Source organism: Ictalurus punctatus, chromosome 17 (genome assembly GCF_001660625.3).
Source record: "Ictalurus punctatus breed USDA103 chromosome 17, Coco_2.0, whole genome shotgun sequence".
Taxonomy (NCBI): Eukaryota; Metazoa; Chordata; class Actinopteri; order Siluriformes; family Ictaluridae; genus Ictalurus; species Ictalurus punctatus.
The window spans coordinates 18,868,658-18,882,174 of NC_030432.2; the positions used below are offsets into that span (position 1 = coordinate 18,868,658).

The 13,517-nt window shown below is 37.8% G+C and overlaps 1 protein-coding gene across 2 annotated transcripts in view; it reads left to right on the forward strand.

Moving 5' to 3' along the window:
- Window positions 1-12,571, forward strand: part of LOC108277575 (ephrin type-A receptor 4) — a 55,720-nt gene extending 43,149 nt beyond the window's left edge. The window contains exons 12-18 of one of the 2 annotated variants that reach the window (XR_008398216.1): window positions 3,079-3,140; window positions 4,128-4,337; window positions 5,019-5,168; window positions 7,549-7,757; window positions 8,442-8,603; window positions 9,641-10,334; window positions 10,910-12,571. Coding sequence is in view for 1 of the 2 variants with exons in the window: in XM_053687306.1 (XP_053543281.1) it covers window positions 3,079-3,140; window positions 4,128-4,337; window positions 5,019-5,168; window positions 7,549-7,757; window positions 8,442-8,603; window positions 9,641-9,755 (908 nt within the window). In the remaining variant the exon portion in view is untranslated. Of the gene's footprint in view, window positions 1-3,078; window positions 3,141-4,127; window positions 4,338-5,018; window positions 5,169-7,548; window positions 7,758-8,441; window positions 8,604-9,640; window positions 10,874-10,909 lie in introns of those variants that run through there. The other variant, XM_053687306.1, reaches the window with a different exon arrangement.
- Window positions 12,572-13,517: the final 946 nt, after the last annotated feature.

A 13,517-nucleotide genomic window follows, 5' to 3' on the forward strand; every position in this document is an offset into this window, starting at 1 on the left:
TGCAGATCATTACAGTATATGCAAAATTTGCTATTATTATATTGTTACCAAGATCTTCGTCATCTATAGAACAGGCCAAATAGCAAATGGCTTCCTAGTCACACACACACACACACACACACACACACACATATACATATACATAGTCTTGTACTCGACATTTAGGGCACTACAAAGCTTTAAAAGCTGTATTATGTCACATCCTGTATAACATGCATGTTGTGTGCGTGTGTGTGTGTGTGTGTGTGTGTGTGTGTGTGTGTGTGTGTGTATTATGCCATAAAGCATTAACAAAAACTTTACTCTTACTTTCTCTCTAGGTCAGACGTACACACACTTGCACATGCGCACACACACACACACACACACAGCACATGTTAGTGACAGATGCTGTAGGTGTTGTAAAAAGCCCAGAAGATCCGGTAGCATTTCAGAGCCATTAATCAAAGTGTCACATCTAAATGTGTTTGACTGTCACCCTATAGCTTTTCCCTATAGCCTACAACACTGTGTGTGTGTGTGTGTGGGAGAGAGAGAGAGAGAGAGAGAGAGAGAGAGCAACAAGTGGAGTGACTCTTAATGTGTTGGGGGTAGGGGGGTTTGGGGCATTGAGTGTCACTCTATATGTGTGTCTCTATATCTTTCAGCCCTGCCGTCTGTATGTATGTGTGACTGTGTGTGTGTGTGTGTAAGAGTGGCTCTTAATGTGTTTAGGGTTTGGGGTCAGTCTGTTACCTAATATCCACCACTTAACGCCCCACACCTCTACGTCCATCTCACACTGGGCCTCGCAGGCGCTGTGTGAACTCATTAACACATTTGCCTTCCTTTTACACTTAAAGTGACATTTTACAATGGTGTAACATATTTTCTCATCCCATGTTCTTACATTTATGTGGACATTAGCAGCAATAATACCTTTGCCTGTCAGCATTATCTGATAAGTTCTGGCATTCTGTCCCATGTCTGATTTTTAGTTTGGTTTTCGGTTACACTTCTGAAGCACAAACCTGCTACAAACTAGCTCAAGCAGATTTATAATTAAAACTAGTTGTTGTTTTTTTTGTTTTTTTTGCATATGTAAACTGTGATTTCAAAGTTTAGTGTTAGATACCATGAGGAACTGTTTTTAGATTACTGTTTGCAGGTTGCTATGCACAAGTATATGAAACCAGAATTTTATCAGCTAACTTGACAAGTGGTGAATAAAAGACAGTGATAGCAAACATTATTGAGAAAAACAATGGATCGATTATTATTAAAGCTGGAGAGTTAAAAAGGGAAGGATACTCTACTAAATATGCTATATACACTAATATAACTACAAACGAAAACACAAAACAATAGCTACAGAACTTGTGCCAAAGCACTAAGGCAAACATCAACCAAAGACCTAAACACAGCAACAGAGACAATGGCAAAGAAACATAAACAAACATAAGACAATGAATGTGGTGCAAACTGTGGTTAATATACACAAGTGCTCGTTAACAGGAACATGATTCAGGAGCAGGTGGTCATGTGACTGTGATGCAGTGGCTGCTGGGAACTGTAGTTCAGAGTTCCTTCTCTGATTTACATGAAAGTTATTTCAGTTATTTTACTTACCTTTACTTAGCAACGGTCAAATACATTACCAAACATTCGGATAAATACATTACCGAACATCCGGATAACTCCATTACCAAACATTCTGATAAATACATTACCGAACATTCGGATAAATACATTACCGAACATCCGGATAACTCCATTACCAAACATTCTGATAACTCCATTACTGAACATTCTGATAAGTACATTACCGAACATTCTGATAAATACATCACCGAACATTCTGAACGTTCTCTGTTAGCTGCGACAGTGTAAAAATCTATGGACAGTTTTTTTTGTATAAGTAATTTGTCTGCAAGAAGAACAATCCTAGACAACAGGATGATCATTTTAAACTGTAAATGTAATCTGTAATCTCTGGCCTCCTACGAACAACTGGCCCCATGTTGATAAAAGCGCAGACATTTTATTTACAAGTTATTTGCAACACTGCACGTTCGGTACGAGGTTAAAACAGACAGACACTTAATGAAAACGATCAGTGCTTTAATTTTCCTCTCTTTTCCTGCCCCTTAGAAACCTGAAACACCTCCCGTACGTCTGCTGCTCTTTGAAGCAGGAGTAATGAATCTGAATGCTTAATTTGCATAATGTAAATGCCTGCAAATTAAATCATAATATGCAAATGAGACCACAGCAGAAGCTCGGCCCACTCTTCTGCTCCTTTGCGCCTTCTTGTGTTTTTTTTTTTTTTTTTTTGGTGTTTTCTTTTAAATATTGTCTTAGTGTCTCTAATTCTCAAAGCTTATTTACGCTTCATTAACAACGAGTTCACTGTGGAGTTCATGACCAAATTCAGGCACACACACACACACTACACATGGGAAATATTGAATTAAGTCTTGTAATGTAGAGGATAAAAGGGGTGTGTCTGGGAAATCCAAGAAGGGAGGAGACAGCGGGTTCAAAGGTTAGCTGTTCCCTTGCCCCTCTCGAAGAGCTGTCAATCAAATCTGCCTGGAGGTCACATGAGAGGCCAACGGCAACAAAGATGGCTGACAATGTGTCTGTCTGGGCCTCCTTAGCTACACTTCCTCCTCACGGACACACCATTAAGCAGCTGTCAATCAGAGAGGCCGCACCAAGTGTGTGTTTTTGTAGGAGCGTGTGTAGCGATCTGGTGTCGATTTGACCTCAAATAACAAAAGGGAATTTGTTTGGAGTTTGGATAATTCTCAGCTGAGGATAACGTAGGGGGTTATTATCTAACTACTGAATCGTCTACAAGGTGTTTCTCTATATACAGCTCAATGCAACATCTTTCAACCATTTTCTGAAAATTCAGAACTTGTTCGAATGAGCACTTGTCAATTAAACGTCTACATGTTTAATGCTCCTCAGCACAACTGTTCTGGATCAGCAGTGTTAAAAAGTCTTAGTTTTAGGTGCAAATGCTTTTATTTTACATTGTGACCTGCAAAATATTTGCAAATGGTATTTAACAGTGTTTCTTGCATTCTACAGGCAAGCCAATTATGATCATCACCGAATACATGGAGAACGGCTCTCTGGACGTGTTTCTCAGAGTAAGTGTGACGCTGGATCAGTATTGCATTAGATCTTCTTTTATACCTGAAATGAATGTGTGCGATGTGGACTCACACAACACACGTACATGAACAGAGAACTAACGTTAAAACTTAGCATAATATATTGTGAAGATTCTGGAATTTGGATATCAGTTTATTGTAATCAGTAAACTCACTTTAAATTCTCAGTTCATTACTCCGCAGATGCTAATGAAAGTGGAATAATGTTTTTATGAATCCTGAGCCATTGTCGTGACTCTTATTTCATTAGGAAAGTCAGTAACGTTTCATTCCTATACTTTTAATTGCATGGGAATCAGTTCATCCCTCTAAACTAATACTTTGTTGAAGCACCGTTTGATTTTATTACACCACTCAGTCTTTTTGGGTAAGAGTCTATCAGCGTGGCGCATCTTGACTTGGTAATATTTTCCCACTCTTTCTTGCAAAAACATACTAAATCCATCAGATTGTGAGGGCATCTCCTGTGCACAGCCCACTTCAGGTCACCCCACAGATTGGATTTAATTGGATTCAGGTCTGGACTCTGGCTAGGTCATTCAAAACCATTGAACTTCTTTTGGTTAAGCTATTCCTTTGTTGATTTGGATGTTTGCTTTGGGTCATTGTTGTGCTTAAAGGTGAAATTCCTTTTCATCCTCAGTTTACTAGCAGACACGTGAAAGTCTTGCACTAAAATCGCAGAAATGCTTCAGTGAATCCCCTGAAAGCTAACTTCTAAAAGCCAGGAACAATTGTGATTATTTAAAATCAGAATTTTGGTTCATATTTGACAGATATTAGTCATTATTTAGCACTTTAATCTCACATTTTTACTCTCAGACCCAAATCAGCCAGCTTATTTTATAAATATGATTTTAACCTGTGAGATTTCATTAAGGAATTTGTATGAGCTGGATCCAGTGAATTACATTGACGGGCGATTTAGTTTCATGTCCTTTTTCATTTTTTCACCTTTCACAGAAGAACGATGGGCGTTTCACCGTCATTCAGCTGGTTGGTATCCTGCGTGGCATCGCTTCAGGGATGAAGTATCTATCAGACATGAGTTACGTCCACAGAGACCTGGCAGCACGAAACATCCTGGTCAACAGCAACCTGGTGTGTAAAGTGTCTGATTTCGGCATGTCCAGAGTGCTAGAGGACAAACCTGAGGGAGCTTATACAACACGGGTAAGAGAGAGACAGCATTATTATATTAATAAATTATTGTTTTAATCTTCTAGCATGTGAAAGTAGTTCACTAAGTTCAGAACCTGTATCTGTTTCATCATTTGTCATATAAACAACTTCTTACTATTCAGATATGCATTATTAAAAGCTGAGAATTTTTTTTCTTTTAGGATTTTTCATGTATACACTGGCCTCATAACTCTAGTGCAAAACTAATCTTCAGTCATGAAACATGTCTAGTTCAATTGAATACATTTGAGTTGAGAGGGACATTGTTTAACATTTTTAACAATTAAGACCTGATGTTGATTAATGACTGAATGATGTAATCTTGTTGGGGGGAAAAACTTCACAAAATTGTATTAGCCTTTGTAAATGTCTTGGAAGTGAACTCAGACTATTGGATCCCAGAGTATGTCTTTTCATTTTTTGCCTATTGTTCTTTTTTTTATAAGCTTATGCTAATTTGTCAGTACCACAACCCGTAACGTTCATCCCAATAGCATGCAATTTAATTAAGCTAAATATATTCCAAGATAAAGAGAGAGAGAGAGAGAGAGAGAGAGAGCATGTCTACATGTGTAGGAGGCAGAAATAGAGTATTTCACATTTCACAGATCATCACGTATCTGTAGATACTCAGTAACAGTATATTGGTGTGAACATGCGTGTAAATCGTAGGGAGGAAAGATTCCGATTCGCTGGACAGCTCCAGAAGCCATTGCGTACAGGAAGTTCACGTCAGCCAGCGACGTGTGGAGCTATGGCATCGTCATGTGGGAGGTGATGTCGTACGGAGAGCGGCCGTACTGGGACATGAGTAACCAGGATGTAAGTGCAAAAGCCTCTAATACCAGTTTTACAATTACACACTGTATAACTATTAATGGTTGCACTGCAAGTTTGCAATATCAATGAATGAACTGCTCTATGAATGTTTTTGTGCATAAGGAACACTGTTAGTGCGTTGTGAATTATCCAAAAAGCTCAATTAATATTTTCTACATTTTATGAAAATAAATGAATTAATTGATATATCACATGCTGGGTAAGTTTGACACTTCACTGTATCTATGTCTGTATTTAAAAAGACAAAATAAAACATAAATTGGAACGTATTTCTATCTGCACTGTGAAGTATTTCATATGTATTTTACGGGAATAATGCAAGACGGGGAATTTGGTTTCCATCCATCTTACTTTGATTGGAGTCAGATTTAGATGCTCGCCTGCAATCAATCAAGGGGGACTGCTCGCTTCGAGCATGACTGCTGCTCACATTTGTGCGAGTGCACGGCAAAAATCAGAGGCTGTTTAGAGGCAGGCAAAAATCTCCACATGTTAGTGGAAGATTACAGGCAAAGAAGAATTTACTTGTAAGTGATTGATTCAAATGAATCGTGACCAAGTGAGAAAAAAAATCGTTAAGGATTTTCTGAAATGTCTGAATTGAGAAAGACAATCAGTGTCTTTGAAAAAAGGACAGTCAGTTGTCGTCTCTTATGATGAGTACAGTAATGATATATTTTTATGAATTAGATTTATGTACAGTGCATCTGGAAAGTATTCACAGCTCTTCACTTTTTCCACATTTTGTTATGTTACAGCCTTATTCCAAAATGGATTAAATTCATTATTTTCCTCAAAATTCTACAAACAATACCCCATAATGACAACGTGAAAGAAGTTTGTTTGAAATCTTTGCAAATTGATTAAAAATAAAGAACAAAAAAAGCACATGTACATAAGTATTCACAGCCTTTGCCGTGACACTCAAAATTGAGCTCAGGTGCATCCTGTTTCCATTGATCATCCTTGAGATGTTTCTACAACTCGATTGGAGTCCACCTGTGGTAAATTCAGTTGATTGGACATGATTTGAAAGGCACACACCTGTCTATATAAGGTCCCACAGTCAACAATGCATGTCAGAGCACAAACCAAGCCATGAAGTCCAAGGAACTGACTGTAGACCTCCGAGACAGGATTGTATCGAGGCACAGATCTGGGGAAGGGTACAGAAACATTTCTGCAGCATTGAAGGTCCCAATGAGCACAGTGGCCTCCATCATCCGTAAATGGAAGAAGTTTGGAACCACCAGGAGTCTTCCTAGAGCTGGCCGCCCGGCCAAACTGAGCGATCGGGGAGAAGGGCCTTAGTCAGGGAGGTGACCAAAAACCTGTTGGTCACTCTGACAGAGCTCCAGGATGTCTCTGTGGAGAGAGGAGAATCTTCCAGAAGAACAACCATCTCTGCAGCACTCCACTAGTCAGGCCTGTATGGTAGATTGGCCAGACGGAAGCCACTCCTCAATAAAAGGCACATGACAGCCTGCCTGGAGTTTGCCAAAAGGCACCTGAAGGACTCATGACCATGAGAAATAAAAAGATTGAATTGAGGCCGGAATTGCAAGCGTCATGTCTGGAGGAAACCAGGTACCACTCATCACCTGGCCAATACCATCCCTACAGTGAAGCACGGTGGTGGCAGCATCATGCTGTGGGGATGTTTTTCAGCAGCCGGAACTGGAAGACTAGTCAGGATCGAGGGAAAGATGAATTCAGCAATGTACACAGACATCCTTGATGAAAACCTGCTTCAGAGCGCTCTGGACCTCAGACTGGGGCGAAGGTTCATCTTCCAACAGGACAACGACCCGAAGCACACAGCCAAGATAACAAAGGAGTGTCTACAGGACAACTCTGTGCATGTCCTTGAGTGGCCCAGCCAGAGCCCAGACTTGAATCCGATTGAACATCTCTGGCGAGATCTGAAAATGGCTGTGCACCGACACTCCCCATAGAACCTGATGGAGCTTGAGAGGTCCTGCAAAGAAGAATGGGAGAAACAAAAATAGGTGTGCCAAGCTTGTAGCATCATTCTCAAAAATACTTGAGGCTGTAATTAGTGCCAAAAGTGCTTCAACAAAGTATTGAGCAAAGACTGTGAATACTTATGTACATGTGCTTTTTTTGTTTTTTATTTTTCATAAATTTGCAAAGATTTCAAACAAACTTCTTTCATGTTGTCATTATGGAGTACTGTTTGTAGAATTTTGAGTAAATTAATTAATTTAATCCATTTTGGAATTAGGCTGTAACATAACAAAATGTGGGAAAAGTGAAGCGCTGTGAACACTTTCCGGATGCACTGTACTGTATAGAAAGCAGATTACCTGTGCCGCACTGACCTCTGCTCCCTGTTTCCTAGGTTATAAAGGCAATAGAGGAAGGTTACAGGTTACCAGCACCGATGGAGTGTCCTGTAGCATTGCACCAGCTCATGTTGGAGTGCTGGCAGAGAGAGCGCAGCGAGCGGCCCAAGTTCAGCCAGATCGTCAACATGCTGGACAAACTGATCCGCAACCCGAACACACTCAAGAGGATGGGAGGCGAGACGAGCAGGTCGCACACACAAAAGTACATAAGTATTTATTTTAACTGTATATCCATGCAAGTGACCAACTGGTAATAAGACCTGCATGGGATGTTTCTATTCAAATGTGTGAAAATGTAAATTGTTGGGTTTTTCCATGAACTATTGTTATCTTGTAAAAGCTGAACAAGTGCGCCAATACAATTCCAGCCAATGGGACACCCAGTCATGGGAAGTTACTACTATTAAACAGTATGTTAATATACAGAAATTGGACACCAAAGGTTGCCATATTTCCCAGAGATCATCCTTCTGACAACTTTGTAAGTCGAAATATTCAGACAGCTCAGTTTAGTCATGACACAATGTTGATGCTTCTCATTATGGCAGAACCTTTGGAGGTCCAATTTGTGATTTGATGTTAAATAAAATGACATCATAATTTTATATATACGACATTTTTTCATAGTATTTACTAACATTTCTGACTGAAATATTCATAGTGAATTCATGCCTCTAAATTGTCTGTAAGTTAGATAGTTCAGTCTTTAGCCTCAGTCATTAGCTATTTTATATTTGCAGCCTATTTTTGTTATAAATAAATATAAAACGTCAAATCAGTACTTACGGTTACATTTGAATTTGTGCCATCCCATATTTGCATAAAACTAGAGAAACTATGCCCTTGCCTTCTAAATGAAACACAATACTGGTCCGTTTATCCACAGGTCCCACCCATCAATACTAAACCACACCCCCTCCATTGAGCCATCCCCTTCATTCAGTTCAGCAGAAGAGTGGCTGAAAGTTATCGGTCTGGAGAAGTACAGAGAAAACTTCGCTAAGGCCGGACACAGCAGCCTGGAAAGTATTATACACATGAATCAAGAGTAAGTATTTTTACACACAAGCATATGTGTACACACATATTTCAGATATGCTTTCTTAGGGTTTTTAAAAATATTTTACTGACACTAATTGTCACTGATTTTTGGTTCAATTGTACATACATACACAACTCATGCAAGGTTTCATGTTGAAACGTGCATTCTGCCATCTTCACCTCATATTCACACAGGAACTGTATTTATTTATTTAAGCCTAGCACAGTTAACCAAATCCCAAACGGCTCTTTGTCAATTATACAAGCTCACTACATAGGGTATAATATAATTGCAGAACCTATGTAGTGCACTAAATGCTATTTGAGATAAAATAGAGTGACTCCAACAAATCCCTGTTGGAAATTGTTAATTAATGGTAATATTATTTTGTATTAATACACTTTTATATTTCAATAGGAAATTGATCAAGTTTATTTTAGAAATATATAATAATACTAATAATAATAATAATAATAAGTTAATGTATATATGGCATCTATTTATTCGGAGCACTTTTGCTACATCAAGCAACACACAAGGGGCGGTTGTGGATCAGGTGGTAGAGCGGGTTGTCCACTAATCATAGGGGTGGTGGTTCGATTCCCGACCCACATGACTCCACATGCCGAAGTGTCCTTGGGCGAGACACTGAACCCCAAGTTGCTCCCGATGGAAAGTTAGCGCCTTGCATGGCAGCTCTGCTTCCATTGGTGTGTGTGTGTGTGTGTGTGTGTGTGTGTGTGTGTGTGTGTGTGTGTGTGTGTGTGTGTGTGTGTGTGTGTGTGTGTGTGTGTGAATGAGAACCAGTGTAAAGCACTTTGGATAAAAGCGCTATATAAGTGCGCCATTTACAAGGGTTATTTAGCCACAAGATCTAGCAAAGTTTAGTAAGTTTAAGCATCAGGTGACGTTGGAAAGTGGCTTATTTTCCATTAAATATAAGTGGGAAAATATTATTTAGATTTGACTAGTATTCAAACATTGTAATTGTAACAGTACTAATCCATGCACTCTTTCTCTCATCATTTCCTCACTCTTCGCAGAGATTTGGCCAAAATTGGAATCTCCTCAAGTGCGCATCAGAAGAAAATCTTGAGCAGTCTCCAGGAAATCCTGTCTGGAATACAACAAATAGAAGAGATAAAGCTTCCTGTCTGATCTGCAACAGCGCAGTTTAAACCAACATGAATGACAATATGGAAACAAGATGGATATAATATTTTAACTACTCACGCACTTTAATTGGATACGGACAATAGCAGACAGTGGAATAGCTGCACTTTTGATGGACTAGTCTGTATCTCAAGGTCTTCCTGACTGAGGATTTCTGAAAACTGCAAAATAATACTGATATAGATTCAGGATTTCCTATCGGAGTCCACTATGAAAGTGACACTTGAATGAGCAGTGAGAATATTTTTGCTGGGTTTTTTTTTTTTTTTTTTTGAATGAAGGGAAGCAATATCATCCCCTTCAGGTCATCTTCTGAACAGCGCTCTTGTTGATGGATACAAGTTACTTTTTGGTTCATTTCTGGGTCCTCTTAAATACAGATGTTTTTGTTTTTTGCTCGAGTTTGTATATCAGGAACTATTCAATTCAAGTTGCCTGGTGACTTTTGATCATTTGAGAGAAAACAAACTTTACTATCTTAAGGGAACAAAGGTCCACAATTCAGAAACATTTCTAAGAGGACTAGGAGCAGATATGCAGTGTACAGAGAACATGTGAACCCAGGTATGATATGGCTTGAGGCTACTTTTATTTGGAGTTCCTCAAAAAAAAGTCAGAATTATCTGCAAAAACGCAACATATTTTCCAGACTATACTTTTTCAGTTTTAAACTTGCATCACATTAACTATCACCGTCATCACTATATAAAAACGTTAAGCTAATGTGAAAATTCTAACATATACTTTGCTTCACTGTACCTGCAAATAAGGCATTTTTGAATGTCCAGAAATATAGTAACTGTGTTTTGTATCTAATTTGCTTTAAATACTTTCCCTGATTTAACCTAGTCCTGTACTGTATGTCTTTTCTTAATCTATGACCAAGTCCATGTTTTGGTGGACATTTTACAGATTAATGTAGCTTCCCTAAATGATCTAAACAATCAGTTTTCTATTGTACATAAAGCAATACTGTAATAAATATCATTTGTGAAGTGCCAGTGTAAAATCTGTCTAAATATACAGTATGCCAAGCTGAAAGGTGAAATGAATGTATTATAAACATGGTGCATTTTCTAATAAAATGGACAACACCTAACCAGCATCTCTCTCTCTTTTCTTCAATTCTTTCCATGCAGCATCATGAATTTAATGAGGATTCCTTCTTCCTGAATATAAATAGACTGCAGCGAGACATCCTGAGAAACTCATCACTATGTTGCGCAAAATCAAGCACACTCCACAATTTTTGGAGGAGCTTGAAATTTTTCTAAATTACCACAGATTTCCTGCAGATTTGGGCCAAGACGCATCATGTGATGTCTGAGATTCTAGCCTGAACTGTTCATTTTCTTTTTTTCACACTTGGAATTTGGGTGTTTCTAAGCAAATGCAGACAACACAAAATGGATCCATCGATGCACACGATAGCTATAAGTTAGCTAAACTTCTAGCTACTGGTAACTGGTTAGTCTTAAGATATATTCATGTTGTTTATTATGTAAGAACTAAAACACAGCAGGTTGTTATAGGAAAAAAATTAACAATGTGGTGTGATCCATAATTGCTTTGAAATAAATTGTTTTCCTATAACAGCACGTCCCAAACTGTTTGATTTCAAGTGCTGTCCTCAAGATTTTCCTGTGGTTTAAAACTTATTCACGCTGACACCAGAGACTCCTTTGATAAATGTTAAAGATCTCTCATTACAGATATCTTCACCATTTTAATAATTAGATGCTCTTCTTTATTAAATAACAATCCTTTCTTATCCATTTACTAGATTATGTAGATCATCCAAAATACAAGTCTCTATGAATGAGCTGATATTATAAAACGGATAATGTATTAGAACAAATGCATTGATATAAACTTGTGATTTGCTCTAAAAGCTGGAATTCTCTGAATTATCAGAGCTGTTCGTGTAGAAAATGAATCAGCCAATTATTCGGACCAATCAGATTCAAGAATACAACAGAGCTGTGATATGTCATGAACAGAAATCAATAATGAAGGTTTGATAGACATTACACTCCTGCCTTTAACAGGGGAAGCTGTTGACATTTTGTCAGTCATATTTGTTTGTAATTTGACTTTACAGACTGTCTGATATTTCAGAAAATTCACTTTTCAGCTAAAAAAAAAAAAAGATATGAATGATTTTTGTATATGCACGTAATTGAGGTAGTACTTGTACATGATGTGAACACACATGCCTGACATTTCTATTGTATTGAACTACTGGATAATACAAGACCTTCAGAAAATCATTGTATATTCCATAATGGAGACATATACAAAATCCATTTAAACGCCAAGATTGTGGCCTTAATATGTTTGGGAAACTGTCCCTGATCATCTCACCAAACTTCAGTTCCACAGACCAGATCCCAGACTCCTAGACATGAACTGTTCTTTTACAGCTCTGTTGTTCCTTTATCTCTGTCCAAGAACCCAGCTCGTGTTTTGGGGACATTTCACAGATTAATGTGTTTCCCGGCACACTAAATCATTTTATATGTACATAAATCATTGTTGTTTTGCTATGACATGAACATAACTGATGAAATTCCAACGTTAAATCTGTTTTAAGCATATGCAAATAATAAAATAAAAACAGGATCTGAATGTATTACATGATGTGATGTTACTGTACATTTTGTATTAGACTCTTACAGTATGTGATTTATTCATCCAGCTTGAAATATTTCTTCCTTTCTGTATCTTGATTAAGTTAGACACATGTAACTTGTGGGTTTTATTTATGGAATTTTGTAGTTTGCAAAATAAAGAGGAGAATAAAAAGGCCGTGTGGTTCCGTGAGAATGAACACATCTGTAGTGTTACACCTTTAGCGTTTAAATGTGTTAGGATTGATATGACGATGGTTCCCCAATTCAGTATGGGATTATTACAGTATTGTATCAAAACTTAATAGTTAATAGTTATACTGTAAAACTAACACTAGATAGGAATTGTTATACTGAAGTGTGATTTCATCTAAAGAATCAAATCAGAAGCAAAAACACATCTTAGCTAATTTATGTCCTATGGGGCTAGGACAAAGATAATGTCAACCCACAACTATTAGCAACAGATGTTGTTAGGGTTATGTCAGTATTTAACATATTAATTCAATTAATAGCAATACTTCCATATTTCATTTTTAACTGGCTATGACTGCTTACATGTTAGTGAACAGAAAAATAGCAAATTATCCTAATTGTGCTATTGCTTTTTTACACGACACTGCTGTTTATACTTATAGTCTTTCCCCACCAACTCGTTGCATTATTTTTGGATTTACCCACCAAACAGATTTCATTTGGTTCTCATTAACTGAAAACACTTTGCACAAAACATGAAAGAGTTTAATAATTCTGTGGAAAATGTTTCCACGTGTGAATTTAACTGACATGATTGTGTAGTGAACCAAATGAGAATGCTCACATATTACATACTGTACTAAATATGACAATGAGGAATGGTATCAGGGTATCTGGGTCTGACCTCCTGAGCTGTTTCATGATGATCCTAAACAAGACAAACTACCACTTTCAGCTGTAACACTATTGTTATTCATGCTGCAGAGAGGAAAACCTGCACATAGTTAACCCCTTTGTGCCCACATTTCTCCCACCTTAATGTCATGTATAGTGATGCACTACCAGTAATCGATTTGAAAAGATTTAACCTTAAGTTTCTCTATGCATGCTTTCTAAACAAAACTTCAATGATTCCAATGCC